The 25,584-nt window shown below is 35.7% G+C and overlaps 1 protein-coding gene across 5 annotated transcripts in view; it reads right to left on the reverse strand.

Moving 5' to 3' along the window:
• IPO11 (importin 11) overlaps positions 1 to 25,584 on the reverse strand; it is a 274,257-nt gene that overhangs the window by 96,011 nt on the left and 152,662 nt on the right. For all 5 annotated transcript variants that reach the window (XM_023729611.1, XM_004374553.2, XM_023729613.1 and 2 more), the window contains 3 exons: positions 18,904 to 18,999; positions 18,082 to 18,195; positions 9,538 to 9,659 (listed from right to left, as the gene is read on the reverse strand). In XM_023729611.1, coding sequence (XP_023585379.1) covers positions 9,538 to 9,659; positions 18,082 to 18,195; positions 18,904 to 18,999 — 332 coding nt within the window. The remainder of the gene's footprint in view (positions 1 to 9,537; positions 9,660 to 18,081; positions 18,196 to 18,903; positions 19,000 to 25,584) is intronic.

A 25,584-nucleotide genomic window follows, 5' to 3' on the forward strand; every position in this document is an offset into this window, starting at 1 on the left:
GGGTTGTTAACCAATGTCATAAAACAGTATGTGTACTGACTGTTTAATGAGAAACTATTTGTTCTGTAAACCTTCATCTAAAGTACAATAAAAAAATTTAAAAAAAAAAAAGAACTCATTACAACTGGCAGAAAGCTTCTGGTTATAGCTCACTGAGATGTTTGGAACAAAATGTCCAATAAATTTCCCCAGACCCAAAAAAAAAGAAAAGAACTAGGCTGCTAACCAAAAGTCAGCAGTTCAAATTCACCAGCTGCTCTCTGGAAACTCACTGGGGCAGTTCTACCCTGTCCTAAAGGGGCGCTATGAGTCAGAATCGACTTGATGGCAACGGGTTTTTTGGGTTCTTCATAAAACTGCTTGGTATGCAGATGAAGGCAATGAACATATAACTGGTACCAACTGTTTATCTCCCTAAACCACCTGTACCTTGTCTACATTCTTTAGCTTCTGTTAAAGCTAAAAAAAAAAATTCAGTTTATGAATATTAACCAGTTCAGAAGTAGGTAACTTACTCAAATTATGCCTGGGTAGAAAACCAGCCCATAAATTCACAACAATATCCAAAAAATACATATGCACAGCCTCGTCCAAAAAAAAACAAAACAAAATTAAAAGCTGTATCAAAGAGGGTTTTTTTCTTCCAGGTGAATTGAAATGATCAGAACCAATAATTACTAAAAACTACATTAGATTACATACAAAGAAGGAAAACATTTATAATTCAAAGATTATTCCTTTGAACGTCTAAGGGCATAACTGATCTATCCCCTTTGTAAACTGTATGTCCAAAAGGAGGACAGGGAGCAAAACGTCAATAGCTGAGGTTTTGAAACTTCAAAGTAATCTTATTCATGTTTTTGTTTTCCTTACACAACAATGAGAAAAAGAGAAATTATCATTATTTCATGAGGATTACTCATTTTATGGTCTACTCTGGCCAAACAAAACTTCTAAACAACTTTTCTGTTGGCATTTGCCGCCCCCTCCCATAAATTACCAAATAATCAGGTAATACAAACTAGGTTAGAAATCAGTTCAAGCTAAATCTTGAGTAAACACAGCAACAACAACGGCAACCACCTCAAAATTAAAAACCTTAGACTATAAATTCCATGAGATCAAGGACTGCAACTGTTTGGCTCCCCACTGTAAACCCATCGCCTACAACACCACAGACATTCACTTGATGGGAAGAAGAAAAGAGCGAGGGAAAGGTTATACAGTTTAGGGGTAAGGTGATCACTAACGGTGCCTTCTGCCAATATGATTCTATATTTTGTACAATATAGGGCACAAAATAGCTTAGCCAAGGCTTGGTCATCTTGTTCAACAGCAAACATGAGGTAGAGGAGAGAAAAGTGATTGCCATCAGTCTTTACAGACTGGCTTCTCCTATCTGGACTCTAAGTTTGATATTCATACATAATACAGCTTTTCAGTGGCTACAGGGACAATGTGACTTTAGTTGGTAACTTAACTTCCAATACCAGTTCAATCTGCTAAGAGAAACCCATTTATAAAATCAAACTATACAATGCATGGGAATTTGCTGTTTTGAAGTTGTCCTTTGCCCAACTCCATCCCATAAGACCAGGTAATTCAGAATTGAGACTCTGATTATTCATTTTGGAAACAATTCACCTTGAAGTCACTCATCTGTTTTTGAATTATGTCAGATAAAAAACATAAATGAATGTGTCCACTAATGACTTTTCATTCCAAACTTAACCATCATCATAATTGAAGCAATAAATGACACGAAAGGATTTTTTAGCATTTACTGATTATTAAATGCCTTAGCAATTACTTTAATTATATTGTAGTTATAAATCCTGCACATCTCATTTTATTTTTTATTACAGAACTATAGAATACTATTAATTCTTTGCCCTGGTGTTAAGCACTCAGCTGCTAACCAAGAGGTCGGCACTTCAAACTCACCAATGGCACCACAGGAGAAAAGACCTGTCAATCTGCTCCAATAAAGATTTACAGCCCAGGAAACCCTACGGGGCAGTTCTACAGGGTCTCTATGAGTTGGAATTGACTTGACGGCACACAATAACAACATTAATTCTTTACTATAGTAGAATGATGGAGCCCTGGTGGCGCAGTGATTAAGAGCTCAGCTGCTAAGCAAAAGGTAGGCAGTTCAAATCTACCAGCTGCTCCTTGGAAACCCTATGAGGCAGGTTCTACTCTATCCTATAGGGTCACTATGAATTGGAATCGACTCAATGGCAATGAGTTTGGTTTTTTTGGTTTTTATAGTAAAATGATAGCCGAAGACACTACATGACTTTTAAAGTGTTTGAATCGGGAGCAAGGGAGAATGAAGGGAACAGGATATAAGGGAAAGATAGTCCAAAGGACTAATGGACCACAGCTACCAAGGCCTCCACTAGACTGTCCAATACAGCCAGATGGTGCCGGGCTACCACCACTGATTGCTCTGACCGGGATCACAACAGTGGGTTCTGAACAGAGCTGGAGAAGGATGTAAAACAAAATTCTAACACACACAAAAAAAACAGATTTACTGGTCTGACAGAGACTGGAGAAACCCAGAGAGTATGGCCCCCAGACACCCTTTTACTTCAGTGGTGAAGTCACTCCCGAGGCTCACCATTTAGCTGGGCATTGGACAGCCCCATGAAACAAAACGGGACTAATGAGGCACAGCAGTCCAGGGACAAGGACTAGAAGGCAGAAGGGGACAGGAAAGCTGGTGACAGGGAACCCAAAGTTGATTAAGGACAGTGTTGACATGCCGTGGGGTTGTTAAACATTGTCACAGGGCAATACGTGTACTAACTGTTTAATGAGAAACTATTTTGTTCTGCAAATCTTCATCTAAAGTAAAAAAAAAAAAGAATTATCTACGTAAGATCAAATTGACAACAGCAACTCAAAAGGTCTGATGGGAAGCATAGTGGACAGTGAGTTGAAAACAATGGTGATAGAATAATTTGGAAAAGGATATTGAGAATAGCAGCACAACTGGAAGAACGTAATCGATGTCACTGAATTGTACATGTAGAAATTTTTGAAATGGTGTATCTTTGGCTATGTATATTTTCACAAAAAAAAAAAAAAAAAAAGTCCTCCAAGGTTGAGAAGCGAGTGTTGACATGTTGTGGGGTTGTTAACCAATGTCATAAAACAATATGTGTACTGACTGTTTAATGAGAAACTATTTGTTCTGTAAACCTTCACCTAAAGTACAATAAAAAATAGTGCTTGAAACTAATTTAACTCCAAATCCCACAATCCCACACTATCTCCTTTCTGAATTTATAAAAATATATTTAATGTTCAAATGGTTAACTTTAAATGATAAATCCTTTTCAATGTAAATACATCTGAATTTATTCTACACTGTTTTTGAAAAGGCCATTATAGGCAGGTGTTCAATTTATATATAAAATAAATTTAATAAAAAGACTAAAAGTATGCCTCAAGCTGCCTCACTCTGATTTGCAACGATACTATAAATCAGGCTGTATACAAAAATTCTCCTTAAGATTGTTAAATATAAACATGTTTTTATGGTGTGCTAATATGGCAAAATTGAAGAGTGAGCAATTTATCTCAAATAGTACTTTAAAGAGTGACCAACAAGTATGCTACACTTCCTACCAGGACTAAAATACTGAGATGTCAAACTAGCTTAATTTTTTAAGCATGAACATTCTTTGAGAGTGCAGAAGACAGAATGTTATTCGGGAAGAAAAATTAGCACACTTGCTGACTATCACAGTGTAGGTACTCATTAAATTCATTCAATTCTTCATTCATTCAATAAACTGACTATGCACCTACTATGAATCTGGCATGGTGCTGAGAACACAAAGATGACAACACCATGCTAAGTGAAAGAAGCCAGTCGCAAAGACCACATATTATATGATATCATTGATATGAAATGCACAGAATTGGCAAATCTATAGAGACAGAAAGTAGATTAGTAGTTGTCTAGGGCTATAGGTGGGTGAGGGAATGAGGAGTGACTACTAACAGGCACAGTCTTTCTTTCTAGGGTGATGAAACTGTTCTAAAATTGATTGTGGTGATGGCTGTACAACTCTGTGGACATACTAAACACTATTGAATTGTACACTTTATGGGTGAATTGTATGGTCTATGAATTATATCTCAATAAAACTGTTACCAAAAAAAGATGTTTCTAAGTTTTTTTTGTGAAAGGCATGTAAAAATTTGAGAACTATCTTTCACTGTTGAGAAAACTAATAAAATCTTAGATTAAGGATTTACAGATACAAGAAAATAATATAAAATGCTAAATAAGAACACATGAACTAAGAGTGAAAAACTTCTCCTATTTTTAAAGATAGAAATAAAATTCTATTGTTAAATATTCATTTAGAAACATTCAGTTTAAGCCATTCCTAATTCAGACAAAACAGCATTTTCAGAATTAAATACTGTAAACAGACATTTAACTAAATTTAAATTACATCAAAATGCTATTCTTTGGACTCTGTTACCTTGGTTCTAATAGTCTAATTCTTTAAAAGTCTTAAAATGTAAAATAATTTCATTATCTTAGAAAATTCTTAAATTATACTTAATTTCCAAATCCTGATATTACATGTACTATTTTTTCAGATAAATGAGAATTATGAAGAGCTAAGGTAAGTTGTTGACAATACAGAATACTACAAAAGATCATCAAGCGGAAGGTAACAAGTAACAAGTTGTTATTATTCTTAAACATTAAGGATACTGTCAATATTGGACTATTATAAAAATGTATAACACCTAGATCAAAGACATGAGCGAATCAAGCCCAGATTCTTCTATACCTAACTTCCTGCATTCTGAATGTGGTTATTTCTTGAAGTTTATTTTCTTAGTAAAAATTTACTAATTTACATTTCAGATGAAAAACATATTTTTATCATTCAAATGCGATTATAATAAGGGCCTCAAAGAGTATCAGATCCCTACCCCAATACTACATCCCTGTTCATTCTGATCCTGACAGAGTCCAATCATGCAATCTGGACAAATAAATACAATCTGTCCAACAGTTTTTCAGGCCTAAAAATTTTGGCAAACTGAAATGAACCTCACATTGTAACATCAAAATCATTTAACATACTAAGTGTTAATGAATGACAATGCTAAATGAATAGCAAACTTTACACTAAAAATGTTTAGATTTCTTTCCTCATTTTCCTATTTTCTGGATTAGTGGCATCCTAGGAAACAGCGTAGTTACAACCTAAACTTAGCATCTGTTTCATAAAGACTACATCTCAAGAATCTTGGGGCATGTTCCTAATGCCTGTAATAAAGACACTGCTCTTCAGAAATCACTGAGAGAGGATATACTGGGGAAATAGTGGCAAGAGAGTCAGGTCAGGAATACGGCAATGGGAGCAATCCTAGAACATCCGTGGTTAACACACATTTTGAAATTAATTAATGAACAGCTATACAGATATTCAATACATCTGAAATGTATAGAATTAAAAATGAAGGCATGTATACATAGAGACTTAATCTTTTAGAACTATGTACTGAATAAGTGGATGGATGAATTTGGGAGGGAAGAAGAAAGATAGGTAATAATAACAGCTAACCATCTATGCAGACAGTTTGACCTTAATATGTAAGCTCATTTAATCTTTACAAATATATCATTAGAAAGATACTATTAGTTTTCCTGGAAACCCTGGTGGTGTAGTGGTTAACAGCTACAGCTGCTAACCAAAAGGTAGGCAGTTTGAATCCACCAGGGGCTCCTGGGAAACCCTATGGGGTAGTTTTACGCTGTCCTATAGTCTCGCTATGAGTCTGAACTGACTCAACGGCAACAGGTTTATTAGTATTACCATTTTAAAAATGAGGAAACTGAGGCAAAGGAAAGTTAATTAACTTAGCAACGGTCATTAGCAAGTGACTGGTGGCACTGGGATTTGGGTTTAGCTCTAAAGTCTATGGAGTCCCTGGGTGGTACAAGTGTTCAGCTTGCTAGGCTGTTAACGGAAATGTTGGAAATTTGGGTCCACCCAGAGGCACCTCAGAAGAAAAGCCTATCAATCTACTTTCTGAAAAATCAGCCATTGAAAACCCTATAGGGCATAGTTCTACTTTGATACCACGGAGTCACCCTAAGTTGGAGTGTCTCCAAGGCAACTGTGTTTTCTAAAGTCTATAGTCTTCCCCTAGTCTCTGAAGCAGGAGAAGCATATTAGAATAAAAGAAAGCTTAATAGTTTCCCAGATGATCTTTCTTTAGAACAGGTTATCAACTGGAAGAAACTTTGCCATTGAGGGGATGTCTGACAGCAATGTCTGAAGATATTTTTTACTGTTGTGACTACAGGGAGGCAGAGATGTGCTACTAGTATCTATCGCATTTTTACACAAGTAACATGCCTTCTACGACTGTCTGCCAACCTCGCCCTTACCCCTCAAGGTTAATTTTATAAGTGCGCTATGGTTTAATTTTTGTTGTAAACAGCAACATGTAAAAAAAAAAATTGGTATAGGGACACTTATGAAAATACCTTGCAGGGGGGAGGGCTCAGTGAGCAAATAAACTTAGGTGTGTGTTATTTGCATAAAAATACAGTAGTGGGTAGGGGTCAGGGATGCTGTTACACATTCTACAATGCTTACAAGAGCACCCCACTCCCCAACAAATAATCATCTGACCCAAAATGTCACTAGTGCTGAGGCTGAGAAACCCTGCTTTAGAACAACAGATTTATTTCTGCATTTGAAAATCAGGTGTAATAAAAGGAGAAAACAACATTTCCCAACTTACTCTGATTCAAAAAATCATTAATTCACCAGACATGCATATTGAGGCAAAGTCCGAAAAAAAAAGGCAGGACCAAAAATTACTATTACATGGAAAATTAACCAGGAAGTAATCACTGGGGACAGAGAAGGGGTAAAGTTTTTTTTGTTTTCAAATTGCTGCATTTTCTGTATCAGTCAATATTTCTTCAGTCTCTAGTCTATCATGGACATTATAAACTTAAACCATTATTCTATAAAATTCCATTGCCACGTTATTCAGGACTTTCTCAGCACCCTTAAAAATACATGATTTCACCAGTGCCCGTCAGATTTTTCAAGTTACTTCATTTTAAAAACAAAAATAAGACCTGATATTCCCACCACAAAGCTACTGACTCACAACTTTTACATGTCAAATTTTAATGTTTAAGAGAATTTTCTAGTCTTAATAAAGTCCTGCCTCTCAATTTAAGGAGGATACCATAAACCTCAGTCTAAGTATTATTTTTCCTTACAGAAGCCAACTATTAAATTTACATAGTTTATATATCAAAAATATTTTTGGAAAACCATCTTGAAATAAAATTAAATATTGACACAAAGAGCATTGTCATAAAAAATGTGAAATAATATGCTTCTGACACAATAAGGTATTGTTATGGATTGAATTCTGTCTCCCAAAAATGTGTTGTGACTCCTAACCTCTATGCCTGTGATTATGTTCCTATTTGGAATGGGTTGTCTTTGTTATGTTCATGAGGCAGGATTAGTGTAGGGCGTATCCTGAGTCAATCTCTATAAAATATAAAAGAAGCAGATGAAGGAAGCAGAGATGAGGGAAGATAGATGCTAAGCCACATGGAGATCTCCAAGGAGCCAGGAAAGAGAGTGCCCTAAGCTTCCTAAATTGTGAAAAAATAAATTTCTGTTTATTAAACCCATCCACTTGTGGTATTTCTGTTACAGCAAACCAAACCCGTTGCGTCAAGTCAATTTTGACTCTTAGCAACCCTAAAGGACAGAGTTAGCAACGAGCAGCTGGTGGATTTGAACTGCTGACCTTTTGGTTAGCAGCCGAGCTCTTAAGCACTGCACCACCAGGGCTCCATAGCTATTATAACCAAAAATACCCATCACTGTCGAGTCAATTTCGACTCATAGCAACCGTGTAAGAGAGTAGAACTGTCCTATAGGGTTTTGAAGGAGCAGCTGGTGGATTCGAACTGGCAACCTTTTGGTAAGCTGCTGTAGCTCTTAACCACTGTGCCTCCAGGGTTCTGTAGCTATTATAGCTATGTACAATGCAGTTCAAGACCTTTTCTGCCAGTTACGCATTCACAGGTGGTGTAAGCACCAGTCCCTTCACTAGTGTGATCAGAAGGCTGGGCCTCAAGCCTTAGTTATAGCACCATCAGATAACTAAAACAGGTATGTTTTTACACTTCTTAATATGTCGTTTCTAGCTTTCTCTTAATACCAGTGCTTTACATCAGAGAAAATTCTGACATGCTTTACTTAGTAACTTTAATATTTTTTTTCTGTTAATTTATTCAACAAATGTTTGTTGAGTGCTGACTACTGCCACGGAACATGATCTTTAACATTTGTTAAAACCCTGAATAATTCTCAAGCTACTTCTTCCCCACTAAGAAGGAAATAGCAGTAAGTTAAAATGTAGGTAACTAGAATTTGGTTTCCAAATAAGATGCCACTAAATTTTACTGAGGAAATACGGTGGTCTTGGACTCCACCTGAGAAGCAGCATCACCTGGTGGTTAAAAGAGCAAGCCCTGGCATCAAGCTGCCCAGGTTTAAAGTTGGCCTGTGTCACAAGCTAGTTCTCTAACCCTAGGCAAATTACTTAACATTTTAAAGCATTTGTTTGCTTTAAATGTAACAAGAAAATGATCATGCCTATTCCTCACGGGACTGTTGTAAGGATTAAATGAGATATACATGTAAAGCACTTGGCAATATATATGGTGTTAGTATAAATCAATTACCTGTGTTCTTAATACAAATTATCGTATTAGAAGTAAATAATGCGTGAAGAAAAATAAGGTTTTCTAAAACTAAATGGATTTATGTTACTAATTTATCACTAAGATGCATAGGCTCTAAAATGGCCCTAAGACATAAAGATCTATTATCATTATTTTTCTCATACAGTATAGGTCTTAGAGCCTGCTTTTATACACTTTAAAAGTACCAAAAAAAAAAAAAAATCTTATAATGCCAAACTCAACAAAGAAAATACATTCTTCTTTAAATGTCCAAATCAAAGTCTTTTACATTTGTTTTAAAATGGAAATGAGAATTCTAACAAAGTTTGTAAAGTTTAATGACTTCGTCTCTGTGAGGGAAAAAAAAAAAACTTGCAAGCTTCTCTAAAGATAATTCAAAATAAATAGAAAACATAAAATAAGGTAATGATACTTTTGAATCACCAGAAGACCTAAAATAAGTCTAATAAAAGCTGGTTATTATAAAAAAACGGAAATTCAGACAGGGATGACATAAATTGGTAAAATTAATACAACCTAGTTAAACTGCAGCCCCCGCTCAAGAGTAAATATCCTATTTACACATTTCTAGATCTAGCTCAAAAAACTTGCCACATCATTATCTACTGACAAAATTAGCATACATATACATAAAAGCAACACTGCCCAGCCACACACAGCAATACCTAAGGCCATAAATAGCATTAGCATTCTGATGCTTTAAAGAGATAAACTTTAAGAAAACATTTCCTCACCTATTATCAGATGGCAGAAGAGAAAGCAAAGCCAAAGCTGAAAGTTTTCTTCTTTCAGGCTGGGTAATGTTGTCCATGCGATCAACCCACATTTCAATCATATTTCCCAAAAGCTGGTCCATCTAAAAAAAGAGAAGGCATCTCAAAATACTTGAAATGCTATTTACCAGTGGACAAATACTGTTAAATGCTAAAACCTCATAAGGCATTGTTAAACTTCAATCCCAGCAAACCACAAAACTTGAATACCTGAATGTGCAGCAAGCCTTGAGCTGGTAAGAGATAATGTGAGTGAAACCTGAAACTGACTCTCAGCCAATTAATCCTGAGAGCTAAGGAGACTTGTTTAAAACCACTAATCAATGAGTGATTTTAGTAACTTCATTTAATAAATCACCAATCTAATATATTGGTACACTGGAAAAGTACATACATTTTTCAAAACTGTCAACTGTACTTAGATTATAGTTTATTTAGTTGGATGATTACAGTTCAATGTCCTGTAATTTGCTGGACAGATTTGTTGCTACCCTCAGAGGAAACACAGGTTACAACCTCAACCTACAGAATTTCGAAGGAGAACAAATGAATCATTTCTTGGACATTTATATGCTACGTTAAAAATAAAGTTGAAATAAATCAACATAATACAGAAGTGATTAGAATCTATACAGTAACACACAAGTGTACTGATCGTGTAGACTGAAAGTGAATCACAGGGTCTGCTTATAAATGTTTTTCTACTTCTAGCACCTTTTAAAAAATACATTTAATATTAAAATCTCTACTGCAGGGATATTGATAACATAAAATCAACCTTTAAGTTCCCATTCTTTTCTACTTTAATACTTTCACATCTTTTCCAAGAAATGCTTCGGCACATTACTTATAATGAAAAGCCAAGAAAACACTTAATAGTTTGAGATGATTATTCACACCTGAGTTTCCCAAACTGTACTGCACTCTGAGATGCCACAGTGAACTCACAGACTATTTTAAATTTTTGAGAGAAACAACATCAGACACTGCAAGAACTACTAGCTCCCGGTAATTCCCAGTTTCAATCTTACATTTCTTTCAATGACTTAGTATCTTTACAAAGTACTACCCAAAAGTCAAGGTAGAACAGAAAATGAGGGCAGAAGTGTACAATCTGATTCCAAGGTAAGTAATTATGGTTATTTATAAATAAAATAGTCTTCCTTTCTTTCGATTTTTGCGTATTATTTTTTCAGTGGCCACTAGGTTATAAGAATATAATATATATTAAGTTGTTTGAACCTAACTGCTTAATAAATGCAACTGTTAGATATTTCTTTTGGCCTAGGGACACCATGAAAACACTACTGAGACGCTAACAGCACCGTGAACCAAAAAAGTTTGGTGACCGGTGATTTATGCCGTTGTGTGGCGCAGTGGTTAAAGCTAACCAAAAGGTCTGTGGCTCCAACCCACCAGATGCTCTGCAGGAGAAAAATGGGGCAGTCTGTTTCTCTAAAGATTTACAGCTTGGAAACCCTATGGGAAAGTTCTACTCTGTCCTGTAGGGTTGCTATGAGTCAGAATCAACTCAATGGCAATGGGTTTGGTTTTTGGATTTTTGGTCTTTAACTCAAGCAGCCCTGGTAGGGAGTTCAAACTCAACAGCCACTCCAAGGGAAAAAGATGTGGCAGTCTGCTCCTGTAAAGACTGCAGCCTTGGAAACCCTATGGGGCAGTTCTACTCTGTCCTATAGGGCCACTATGAGTCAGAATCAACTCGACAGCAGTACATTTTTTGTTTTGGTCTTTAATTCATATTTAATTTTGAAACAAATGGTACAGATGTGCTATAGAGATTTAGTAAAAAATCATGACCATCATAAAAGCAAATAGTAAGTCATCACTAAAATTTAACATCTAAAACTGAAGCTATAGTAATGTATCTGGTTGAAATAAAAGATACAATCTACAAAGACAGATATCTCAGCAGAGTCTATTTTATTCATTTATAACTTCCATTTGTCCATTTATCATAAGAATATTTAATAAAAAACAGTATGTAACAACAGTGAGCTTCTAGTCTCTTGAGATTTTAATTAAACAAGTAATTAGAATTTGAGGAATCAGCTAATTTTTTCTGTAAAGGGCCAGATAGTAAATATTTTAGGCTTTGTTAGCCATAAGGTCTAAGGTACAACCAATCAACTCCCAGAAGCAGTATAAACAATATGTAAACAAATGGGCATGGATGTGTCCCAATGTAAAACTTCACATACTTCCCATTTGTCACAAAATATTACTAGTCTTTTGATTTTTTTTCCAATCATTAAAAAAATGTAATAACCATTCTTAGTTTACAGGCTGTACAACAACAGACAGCAGGCTGGATTTCACCCATAGGCCACAGTTGGCTGACACTGGAATGTAGTATGATAAGTAAGGCCAGAGCTGGGGTGAGGCAAACAAGGCACCTAGGGTACAAAATTTAAGGAGGCATTCACTCTTGGTGTCTCATTTGCCTCATCCTGATGATAAATGCTAAAATAACCTGATAAGTGCTATAAGTGTAGTTTCCAATATTATAGGAACATGTAAGAGAGACGTAACTGAAGCTTGGAGAGTCAGGGCAAGGCTTCCAAGGAAGTAATTTTTAAGCTATAATCAAAGACAAGATTAGGAATCAACTAAAGGTAACTAAAGAATTGGAAGGGAGAGTGTCAGGCAGACGGAATACAGCCTATACACAAAACCTCTGAAGCAAGAGGGAGAAAGTGTTTTCAAGAAATTGAAAATACAGTGAATGGTTGGATCATAGAGTTCAAAAAGGAGAGTATTAAGAGATGAGTCTAAAGAAATAAAGAAGAATCAGATTATGGCAGGCCGTTGTAGGCAAACCTACATTATAGAATTTGAACTCAATCATAAAACCAGAGGACGGACTGGCTTGAAATAGGAAGTGATAAAATCATACACATACATCAGGAAACATAACATGGCTGCTCTGAAGTCAACAGATTGTTAAGGACACAAAAACAGCAGGATAACGGTAATAAATGTTGAGGATCATTTACAGCAAATCATGAAGGAACAAAAGAATTCTGCAGCATCTTCAGAAAACTAATTTCTGAAATCTGCATATTCCTCAACAGTATAAGAAAATGATGATGAAATTTCTCTACTTTGGTATTGTTTGCCAAATTCTACCCTGGTAAACAAAAACAAACAAACCCACTGCTGTCGAGTCGATTCCAACTCTCAGTGATCCTGTAGGACAGAGTAGAACTGCCCCATGGGGTTTCAAAGGAGCGGCTGGTGATTCAAACTGCTGACCTTTTGGTTCGCAGCCTGAGCTCTTAACCACTGCACCACCAGGGCTCCTCTACTCTGGTAGGTACAGAAAAAAGTACAAACTAATCATGCTGAAGATATCCATTAAATAAATATCTACTGCATAAAGACCTTTATTTCCCTGACTAGTTCTATCACTTTTTATAACTTTAATGAATGTAAGTTCTAAATATGGCTTCTCTAAGAATACAGTAATTTTATGCATGACAAGTATAGCAGTCTCCTGTAGAAGCAGAGTAAAATGTTCAGGCAAAGAACTAGAAGGCAGGAGAGGACACGAAAGCTGGTAATAGGCAACCCAAGGTTGAGAAGGAGCAGTGTTGACATGTCATGGGGTTGTTAACCACTGTCATAAAACAATACGTGTACTAACTGTTTAATGAGAAACTATTTGTTCTGTAAACTTTCATCTAAAGTACAATTTAAAAAATGATATAAAAACAAACGTTCAGGCAAACAGAGACAATTTTTTTTGTCTCCAAATGTTATCTCCTTAGTCTAACCTTCACACCGATGGCTAGTCAAGAAACAAAATGTCATTTTTACATAAGATTTCATTTAAAAAGTTGATTCATTATACAGACCAAAAAAAAGTACTTTCAATCTTTTTAGAATTTGAAAGAATGTGTTCGGTTTCAAGTTAAACATTCAGAATTGCTTAAGGGAAAAATATTACGGTCTAAGTGGCAGGTATTGAGAAGAGTCATCTTAGGATGAAGAATTTGGAATTTTCAGGATTTGGGATAAGTTACCAAAGTGTTATCTTCCCCTCAAAATTTATAAAATCTAAATTAAAAGGTATTGCCAGCAAGAATAAGATAACAATGTTTCTGGAAGACAATGAAATACTTAAGGGATCACTGAATTTAGTCTTAAATTTTTTAGAAAGACAATATTGCTCAAAATAATCAGCTATACCTTGTTGCATTTTTAAAAATAATCATTTACTCTAGAAGCATACCAACACTGTGAAAACAATTTTTGTATTGAATGGTATTCATCTGCTGACTCCCTTCTGAAATCTCAGTAAAATGAGAGAAAAGAAATATAAAAAGCAAAAAACCTCAGGGTCTGTAAAGAAAGAAACTACAATGGGTAAAGATGGCAACAAGTCTTTAGAATATGGTAGGTGGATAAAATGGGGGTAAGGGACTTAGCACAATAGAAAAGCCTGAAACCTAACTGCCTGCCAAGAGAACAACAGTCCAATGCAAGTAGATCTGGCACCCAGAACTTTGCAGTTTTCAGGCAGCAAAGAAGGCAGTGGTGTGGCACACAAATCAAAACGGAAGAACTGGCTGAAAATCCTGTGAACTCCTTAGGTCACCTTCCCCACTCCTGAAGGAGTCTACAGAGATAGTATCTGGAGAAATGAAATCAGAGAAGCACCAACTCAAGACAACAAGAAAAGAGAAAGGATGAGAGTGTTTCACCACTCAGATACTCATTTAGATCATCTTGGTTTAATACTCTGTTTTGATTCAATGGTATATGCTATTTCATCATTTCCATGATATCTTCCACTTTTTTCACATTTTATAAGTTCCATCACTTTTAATTTTTATCATAACCTGTCAGCTTTAATACCTGAAGTACTTTCCAACAGAATAAACAATTCTAACAGATTTGTCAACACTTCCATTCAGTATAATACTAGGAGACCTAACTGGTACAGTAAGGCAAGAAAAATAAATAAAAGGCATACAGACTAGAAAGGAAGAAGTAAAACTGTTCCTACTTAGACAACATAATTGCATATGTACAAAATTCTAAGGAATCTACAAGCCGAGTGTTAAGTTAACTGGGGTTACAGGATACTTCGTCAATATAGCAAAATCAATTTTATTTCTCTTCACTACCTATGAGCAACTACAAATTGAAATTCTAAAAACACCATTTAGAACAGCATAAAAAAAAAAAAACAAGAAATACTTAGGAATTTAACAAAATATGTACAAGACCTGTATAACAAAAACTATAAAAAATTCTTAAGAAACATTAATAAAAACCTAAATAAACATAAATCTATGTTCATGAATGAGAAGACTCAATAGTGCTTAAACATCATTTCTCGCCAAATTGATCTGCTGTTCTTGTTATTAGGTGCCATCGAGTCAGTTCTGACTCATAATGACCCTATGTCATTGCCCAATCCTGCACCATTCTCATGATCATTGTTATGCTTGAGCCCACTGTTGCAGCCACTGTGTCAATCCATTTCGTTGAGGGTCTTCCTCTTTTCGCTGACCCTCTACCAAGCATGATGTCCTTCTCCAGGGACTGATCCCTCCTGATAACATGTACAAAAGTATATGAGACATAGTCTCACCATCCTTGCTTCTAAGGAGCATTCTGGCTGTACTTCTTCCAAGACAAATCTCTTCAGAGGTTCAGAACACACCTTTAAAACTACAGTACACTGAGCCTTGGTATAAGGTTCTAGTTGACTTAATATGACTCTAGCCCAGCAGATGAAGAAAAAGAGCCAGCGATGGAAAAGTAAAAGCCTGGGGAGAGAGGAAAGGGAGGGGTTCTACTTCTTATTGGCCATAGCTAGGAACACGGGCAGAACAGAGAAGGTGTGAACCAGATACACTTTCTCAGTACACTGCCATAGACAAATATCAGGTTAGCTGCCTAACCCAAATGACCAAATGTTTTATCCAGAAAAGGAGCATAGCATTATGGAAATTAATGTACTCTAAGTACCAGCATGAGAATGCAGATACAAGAATATTACAGATTGGGAAGAAAAGAAGGGGAAAAAGGCATGGTAAGACCTGGATACGCCACTAGCCTAGAGAAGGAGGCACAAAATTATCCTCTTTACACTTCTATTACTAACGTTCTGTAAAATAAATGATTTGTCAGTAGGAGAAGAGAGGCCAGGGGAATATTTCACATTCCTAAGACAGGGCTGATGATTACCCCAGAGTTGTTACCATGGATGGAGAGTCAGTGAGGGTGACGCTTGGATAATACAATAAGGGAATCTAAAATACACTAGTGAGCACAAGGGTCTGAATGGAAGCTAGGTGAGTGGAGCCAGAACCAAGGTATTCAAGGGGATAGGATCCTTACGCACCAAGGGATTTTAGAATGGATTCATTTAAATGAATCTGCTTTAGGAATACTGAGTACCACAAAGCAGAGGCTTTGTAAAAGAACTTCAAACTACAAAAAAGGTCCAAACAAGCAATCAAAAACAACCACAGTAAAAAAAAAAAAAAGAGAGAGAAAGGTTCAAGATCAGGGTGGCAAGGAAAGAAAAGTAAGAGGGTGAGAGGAAGTTACAGGCAAAGGACAGAACACAGTGGGTTGTTCCAGTAATTACACCAAAAACATTTAAAATTTAAGAAATTTGTTTGCCTTCCAAGTTACCAAGGAGTGATTAGAATAGTCCTCACACAGTGCTTAATTTATATAAGAAGTAAAGCTAAGCTATTTTATGTGCCCCAAAAAAAATGAACTACTATTTTTATGAATTATGATGTACTATTTTTAAGCTAACAGCAGCCCAAAGAATAATACTAATGATGGAATTACATTTAAGTAATTTAATGTTTCACTGTAATACATTCAGATCTAACCAGATCCAATGTACAGTGACCCAGATGACACTTCCTTTTTCTTAATTAGAAAGTATCTTAAATATTACTGTACTAGATAGCTTCTCTTTTTGTTCTCACTGCACCTTGGATATATCATTGTAGTATTTACAATATAATTATGAAATTGCCTGGTTAAACATTAAGTACTTTCTTCCTTAACAGGGGGATGGCTATACATATAGAAATAAAAGCCTGTCAAAGCAAGGAATTAATACCTTCTTCATCAATGTATCTCCAGTGTCTAGTGGAAAAGTACCCGGTGGTATGTGGTCATTAAAATCTCAGGCTCAGGAGTCAGGCTGCTGGGGTTTGTACACCAGCTTCATCAATTACTAGCTGTAAGAAACTGAGGAAGTCACTATTTCTCCCCAAGCCTCAGATTTCTCACATATGAGATGGAAATAAAAATACTATTATTTCATTGGGTTATTGTGAGGATTTAAAATAATATATTCTAAATAACTAATTTTGAAATTCATATTATTAAAATCACTCAACAAATTTTGCTGAACAAAATTAAATAAACTCTTCAACCGTTTAATAGCATCCTGTCATAGTTAAAATTAATGAGTTAATCCTTTAAAAAATCACCTTGATGAGACCAAACAGTCAACGATTACTTTAAAACAAAGACGAGAATGCAAAGGGGCAGGGAAACTAGATCAATGGAAATGGAACAACCAGAACAGAAATAATGAGAATGGTCATGCACTGTCAACTATGTAACCAGCGTCACTGATCAACTTGTGTAGAAATTGTTACGTGGGAACCTAAGCTGCTGTGTAAACCTTCACTGAAACACAATAAAATATTATTTAAAAAAATTAATGTGCTATTAAAAAAACATCTCTCATCCATTCATCAAAACAAAGGCTTGGATCCCTAATTAAATTTTTCTAATTTAATAAAAATTATATACATTCTAAAATCTGTACTTCTACTTCCTTGAAGTAAAAATAATTACATTTGTTTCAGCCATAAATGAGAAGATTTCACAAACTGGCTCCATTCTAGAGATACAGGTCAAGTACATTATACCTTCTGAATCATATTAACCTTACAGACTGATGACTTTAAAACACAAAAATCTTATTTGACTATAATGTATATAATTTCAAATAACTGACTCACTTAAGAACTTAAATACTTACTCTGGTGGTTGGTCTCACCTACAGCATTTTTAAATAAACCTTTGCTAAAAAGGTCATTTTCAACATTAATTATGATGGAAACTCTCTCAATCCATGCCATTTAGAATGAATTGATTAAAGAAATCAAGCAAAGTGAGTATGTGATTATGCAAAGTATTCCTGTTATGTATCAGTAAAGAAAACAAATCAAAAATCTATCCTATGGCTAAGCAGAATAAAACTGTCTAATTTGAGCAATAATAAACTGTAAAAGTTGCAATTGCCATTCTCAGATTCCTTTTTCTTTCTTCTCTCCCAAATTACGGGCACAGCGTAAGTTACTGAATATTTAAAATGTAAAGGTTTAAATAATACAAAAGGACTTTTTAAGTAAAGACTCAGTATTTCATCAAACTATTTCCAATTTGTATTTGGATAAACACTTCCTTAAATTTAAATATATTATTTCTTACCTTCTGATTAAATTTATGTGCCATCTCATTAAGAAGTGAAGAAAAAAAACTAGTGTTTTGTAGCAGTACTCGACCCATAACTCCAAGATACGTGGACATCACTACAGGATACCTCTGTACAATTAAAATACAGCACAGGTAAGAATGTGTTAAGATACAAGTATAAGCAATAACTGACATAATAACAATCATCAGGGATATAAAATATTCTTCATATTGCTTCTCTTTAGAATGAACTGATTTCTAAATGATTAATATTACCAGTAATAAATTCATTCCAATGAATGAATGCCTGACTTCTAACTAAATTACTAAATATATATATAACGCATGTTTGTGTGTATGTGTGACAGAGACAGAGAGAAATTAATGGCGTTGTTTATATTGCTTTAAGCGCTCCTAACATGGTTATATGAAATCCATTTAAGAGCTGAATTTACAAAATAACCAGCAGTGTGATATGTTCAGTATATAAAAAAACAAGCACTATTTTTCAGTCATATTCTTAATAGTTAAGCACTAGAATTAAGTCACCAACCATTCCTTCTGCTTTGAATTATTGTGTGTGAATACACATTCATGTGAGTGAAAGAGAAGAAATGTCAAAGGAAATCTATACTTTCCTGTGTGGAGAGGAAAAGGCAAAGTTGTGTAACTATCTTGAAAATCTGCTTAACTTACTTCAAGATGATCCATATAAAAAGAAAAGCTTTCTTTTTATATCTAACAGTGAAGAAGTACCTTCCCAATGTCGAAGGAGAATAACTAAAACCAGAACCCTAGAGTCCAATACTGTCCCTAGAAGCTTAAGTAAAATCTTACCTCCCCTTCTATAATTCCCCTGAAAACACAGGGTAGAATCGGTTGAAACATCTGCGGGCCTAATACTGGGTTCACTTTAAGGGCATTTTCCACAACCTGAAACCAGAAAGAACACTGGTAATACCCAATACCATAAGTCACTGCTTCATGCAAAACACGACGACAATAATGTATTAAATTACACATCACACACCAAATCTGAGATCACAGTACATGAGGTATGCAATATCCTGGCACACAATATTCTAGCACTGTCGTTTGTTGTTGTGTGCCCTCAAGTCGATTCCGACTCGTAGTAACCGTACAGGACAGAGTAGAACAGCCCCATAGGGTTTTTGAGGCTGTAATCTTTATGGGAACCAATTGTCAAGTTTTTCCTCCTACAGAGCAGTTGGGTGGGTTAAAACCACCAACCTTTCAGTTAGCAGCCAAGTGTTTTAACCACTGTGCCAACCATGGCTCCTTATTTTAGCACTAAACACACTTTTATAAGATATTCCATTTTTTAAAACTAGCAGTTTGAGGTGATGTATAAATATTTTAACACAGCTATACATCTTGCATTTAATCACACTGTGTCAGAGTAAGTAACAGAGGTATCATGTTAACGTAATTCTTACCTTTGCATTTTAAACCAATAACACTTAGAAAATGTTGCAGTCACAAAGGCAGTAAAAGGCTTTCAGTAGTGAAAAAGGAAGTGAGTAATAACTATACTACTGCCAAAAAAAAATCTACATTTAACTTTATCAATAAATTGGAAGGTAAAAGGTATGTTTTATAAATATATACTGCATATGAAATGAGAAACCGTGTCCTTTTTTCATGTACACTTATACAGATTATTAAACATGAATACTGATGTATTAAAATTCTGAAATAGAATTTTTTTTATCTTTATTTATTCAACAAAGAAATAGAAATTACTTTTATATAGATGTGCCCTCTGTAACAAAGACAGGTAGCATGAAATTCAAAGTAGGGTGGGATTTTTTGTTGGTTTATTTTTGTTTTTTATTTTTTAGGGAGAGAGGAAGTCAGCGGCCAGGAATCGGCAAAGAGAACCAAGAATATCTACCACTCTTCCAGCCCCAGTGGTCAAGGGGTGGGAGAGAAAACAGACACCATTTGAGAGGGTTTCAGGGAATGACTGTCTCAGGACAGAGCCAGGTCTCCTTTATGACTTCCAGTAGCATTTATCAAGGCTACTATTAGCATTTCGAGGTGGGACACACTGTTCTATGTATTGAATGGCTTTTTATCATCTCCAATCTCTGCTCATTATGTGCCAGCCTGTTCCAAACACTATGACAACAAAAACATCTCCATACATTTCAAGACATTCCCAAAGTAAGCAAGTAGCCCCATGGTTAACATTCTCTAATTTTGAGCAAAAAGTAAAGGGAATGTTCAAAGACAAGATTAAAAATAGGAAGATACAGCAGTGGTGACTTAAAAGCCAAAGAGTTCAAATTATGACTAATTCCATATTGAAGAAGGTTCTTCCATAACAATCAAGATCCTACCAAACACTGATCAGCAGAATTATTTTAACTTCTGAACTAAATTTTGAAAACTTCACCCAATGATTTCAGTAGCAATAAACAATTTTATATATTTCAAGTAAAAGGCACATAAACCCACATAACCATACAACTTCAAAAAGAAAACAAAGTTAAAGACAAATAATAAAAACCCACTGCCATCGAGCTGATTCTGACTCATAGCGACCCTATAAAACAGAGTATTCTAATTGCCCCATAGGGTTTCCAAGGTTGTAACTCTTCACGAAAGTAGACTGCCACATCTTTCTCCTGCGGAGCAACTGGTGGGTTGGAACCACCGATCTTTTGGTTAGCAGTCGGGCACTCAACCACTGCGAAACCAGGGCTCCTTCAAAGTAATAACAGCTACCTTAAATTACGGTCATTTACAAATGTTGATATATTAACTTTAGAATCAGAGGTTTTAATATACATGTTTTAATCCATTTAGTTTATTTTGATGTTCAAATTGTCCCACCATCCAGTGGAAGCTGCTTCAGGCTAATTCCTGAATCCTTTTGACACAACCCCACCTTCTCTTCCTTATGGCACAAAGAGATCTCCCCAGTTTATCTTATTCATCTCCTGCAGTAGATCTGGAGTCAGCCAGCAGGAAGATGTATTTAGAGACTACAGTCTGGGCTCTGGGGGTGCTCATTGCCACTGGATTGATACTGCTGCTAGGTCTTTGGTGTGGGCAGCATTAAGAAATATACTGGTTTTTGTTGTTGTTTCTGTGCTTCAGGTGAAAGTTTACAAAGCGAATTAGTTTTCCATTCAATACTTTAAACACAAATTGTTTCATTACACTGGTTGCAATCGCCACAATGTGTCAGCACTCTCCTCATTACCATCCCTAGTTCTCCCTTTTCATTCATCAGGTTTTCCTGCCTCTTTCTGCCTTCTCATCTTTGTTTTTTTGGCAGATGTTGCCCTTTCGGTCTCATCTAGATGATTGTTCTAAGGAATACTTTCCTCACAGGTGTTACTGTTTATTTTATAGGCCTGTCTATTATTTGGCTGAAAGGTGATCTCCAGGAATGGCTTTAGTTCCAAGTTAGATGGGTGTCTAAGGGCCATAGTCTCGAGGGTTCTTCTAGTCTCTCTTGGACCAGTACATCTAGTCTTTTGTATGAATTTGAATTTTGTTCTACTTTCTTTTTCCCACTCTAACCGTGACCTTTCATTGTGATCCTGGTCAGAGCAGTCGATAGTGGTAGCCAGGCACCATCTAGTTCTTCTGGTCTCAGGCTAATAATGGAAGCTGTGGTTCCTGTGGTCCATTAGTCTTTTGGACTGTTTCCTTGAGTTGCTGGTTTTCTTCACTCTCCTTTGCTCCAGATGGAAAATGTTACAGATTGAATTGTGTCCCCCAAAAATGTGTTATCAACTTGGCTAGGCCATGATTCCCAGTATTGTGTGGTTGTTCACCATTGTGGGATCTGATGTGATTATCCTATGTATTGTAAATCCTAAACTACATGATGTCAATGAGGAAGGATTGGAGGCAGTTATATTAATGAGGCAGGACTCAATCTACAGGATTCGGTTGTATCTTGAGTCAATCTCTTTTGAAATATAAAAGATAGAATCAAGACAGAAAGAGACCAATAGCTGTATCTTACATAATTGCTCAAAAGCTTTTAAAACCTCAGATGCTACTCACGCAACTTGGATGTAAAATGTTTTCTTTAGGAACAATGTTATGCTAATTGACCTAGATGTTCTACAAGACTATGTTCCTTAGCCCTCAAGCCCAATAACTCAGTCCTATGAGGTGTCTGGTTATGTCTGGGATGATTCCATGACTGTGCCCCCTGTGATGTCTATTACACATACGAATACACATGCTGCACATACAAATATTTATGTAGAACTATCCACAGCCAAACCAATATAGGCACATGCATATACTGCCATACACCTGCCCACACCTATTCAGCATATATATCTACCTATGTATCCATTGATAAATTACCATTTGTTATTACTGTTATTACAGGATTGTATATGTTTTAGTATTTACCATTGTTGTCTTTTATTTTTGCATACCTCTCAGTGTCTTTCCTGGCCTTGGTTGTATTGTGTTGACTTCCCCCATATTGTGAACTACCTTCTCCTTCACCGAAGTTAACACGTGTCTACTCTCTAGTTAGTGATTTTCCCTCCTTCCCCTCCCATTCCTGATAACCATCAAAAAAAATGTTTCTATGTGTAAACCTTTTTCTTGACTATTCGTAATAGTGGTCGCATACAATATTTGTCCTTTCGTGATTGACTTATTTCATTCAACATAATATCCTCCAGATTCATACATGTTGTGAGATGTTCTGCAGATTCATCATTATTCTTTATCGCTGTGTAGTATTCCATTGTGTGTATGTACCACAGTTTATCTATTCATCCACTGATGGGCACTTAGGTTGGTTCCATCTTTTTGTTATTGTGAATGCTGCTGCAATGAGCATGGGTGTACACATGTCTATTCTTATCACAGCTATTTCCGTAGGACATATACCTAGGAGTCGGATTGCTGGGTCATATGATATTTCTATTTCTAGCTTTTTAAGGAGGCACCATACTGTTTCCATAGTGGTTGTACCATTTTACATTCCCACCAGCAGCGTATAAGAGTTCCAATCTGTCCACAACCTTGTCAGCATTTGTTGTTTTCTGTTTTTTTTTTATCAGGGCTATTACTGCAGGGGTGAGACAGTATCTCATGGTAGTTTTGATGTGCATCTCTCTAACGGCTAATGATCACAAACATCTCTTCATATGCTTTTTAGCCGCCTGCATGTCTTCTTCCATGAAGGGTCTTCCCACACCCTTTGCCCATTTTTTTAATTGAGTTGTTTGTCTCTCTGTTGTTGTGGTGCCGAAGTTTTCTGTTAATTTTAGAGATCAGACCCTTGTCAGTTATGTCATAGAGAAAACTCTTTTCCCAGTCTGTAGGTTCTCTTTTTATTCTTTTGTAAAGCCTTTTGATAAGCATAAGTGTTTAACTTTTAGGAGATCCCAGTTATCTAGTTTGTCTTCTGCTGTTTGGTATTTTTAGTTATGTTTGGTATTCTATTTATGCCATATATTAGGGCCCCTAGTGTTGTCCCTACTTTTCCTTCCATGATCTTTATAGCTTTAGGTTTTACATTTAGGTCTTTGATCCATTTTCAGTTAGTTTTTGCTATATTGTTTTCTTTCTAAAAAGTATGTACCATAAATTCCCCAAATCCAATTTAAGGTTACAGTGTTTTACTTAATTTCCTTGATTTTATATTTGCATCTTTTTTTCTTACAGTGAAAAATCTCAGATCTTGATAACTTTAATTTATTGCTTCTACCTATTGTATACATGCCTACATATATATGAGTTTCAAAATAACAGCACCAATATTACAAATAACAGTAAGACTAATGAATGCAATTTAAATGATTATGTCAGGGCAATAGTTTCAAGGGTTCATCTAGACTCCATGGCTCCAGAAATTCTAGACTCCATGACAACTTGAATTTCTGTTCTGCATTTTTACCTTTTTGATTAGGATTCTTCTACAGAATCTTCGACCAAAGCATTCAGTAATGGTAGCCAGGTACCGTCCAGTTCTTCTGGTCTCATGTCAAAGGGGGAAGTTTTTAATAGAGGTTAATTTTCTTTTTTAATCATGTAAAGTACCTAAATGTCTCCAAAGTCAGAGGGAGAGCAAACAGAAGCTAGATCTTTGAGATGTACACTGTTTCATATTTTTTATGTTGGAGATATATAGATCCATTACATGACTAACTTTCTATTTTAATCATGTAAAGGATCTACATGTCTCCAAAATCAAAGAGGAACAGGAAATGTAAACTAGATCTTTCAGAATGTACAGTTTCATATTTTTGACTTTTTGTTGTTAATATAATTGTTACTTTTACATTTTAAACCAATAACCCTTAGAAAATACTGCCCTCACAAAGGCAACAAAAGGGAAGCAGTGAGTAAAAAGGGAAGTTAGTAATAACTATGCTACTGCCGAAAACAAATCTACATTTGAGTTTATCAATGTATTGGAAGGAAAAGGTCATGTTGTATAACGTTTTTTAATCATGTAAAAAAGAAAATTATATACTTCTTTAATCATGTAAAGAATCTATATGTCTCCAAAGTAAAAAATATGAAACAATGTACATCCTGAAAGATCTAGCTTCCATCCTCTCTATTTTCCCTAGATAACTGTTTTGATTAAATTGGTTTATGCTTCCATTGTTATTATTTTTCCCACTCTTTGAACAGAAGAAAACTCTAGAGACTGTTCTGCAAGTTGCTCATATTCTAGAAATTACTCTAAAACTGTATGTAGAGATCTTCCTCACTTCTTCGTAAAGCTGCATGGTACTCCACTGTATGGTTGAGTAAGCTGTGGTACATCTATTCATCCAATCACCTAGTGCTGATTATTTTTTTGCCAGCTTTTTGCTGTTACAAATATAGCTTTTGTACTTAAATTTTAATCCATCTCTTTTCTAAATATACTTGCAGAGATTGTGTTTTTAAAACCTGTGTCGAAAACGCATGCTTTTAATTTATGCCTTGCACTCAAACACAATTTTCTTGATTTAGGCTTAGACTGAAGTCAAAATAGGCTCTGAAGTAAGAACGCCTGGGTTTTCATCATGACTTAGACACTCACTAGGCGTGTGACCTTCGACAAGTTATTTACCTCTTTGTGATTTAATTTCTCATCTATAAAAGTGGGGAAAACTACTACTATCATCCTAGGTTAATGTGAGAATTAAATGAACTCTATATGCTGGCTGTGTAGTGAGTGGTTAAGAGTTCGGATGCTAACCAAAAGGTTAGCAGTTCAAATCCACCAGGCACTCCTTAGAAACCCTATGGGACAATTCTACACTGTCCTATAGGGCTGCTATGACTTGGAACAGACTCGATGACGAGTTTGGTTTTTTTTTGGTTTGATATGTTGTGCGCTGAGAAACGTGTAGCACATAAACCAAACCAAAACCAAACCCATTGCCTTCGAGTCGATTCTGGATGCATAACAACCCTACATGACAGAGCACAACTGTCCCATAGGGTTTCCAAGGCTCTAAATCTTTAAGGAAGCAGACGGTCACATCTTTCTCCCACGGCTTCCTG

Source organism: Trichechus manatus, unplaced genomic scaffold (assembly GCF_000243295.1).
Source record: "Trichechus manatus latirostris isolate Lorelei unplaced genomic scaffold, TriManLat1.0 scaffold00029, whole genome shotgun sequence".
Lineage (NCBI taxonomy): Eukaryota > Metazoa > Chordata > Mammalia > Sirenia > Trichechidae > Trichechus > Trichechus manatus.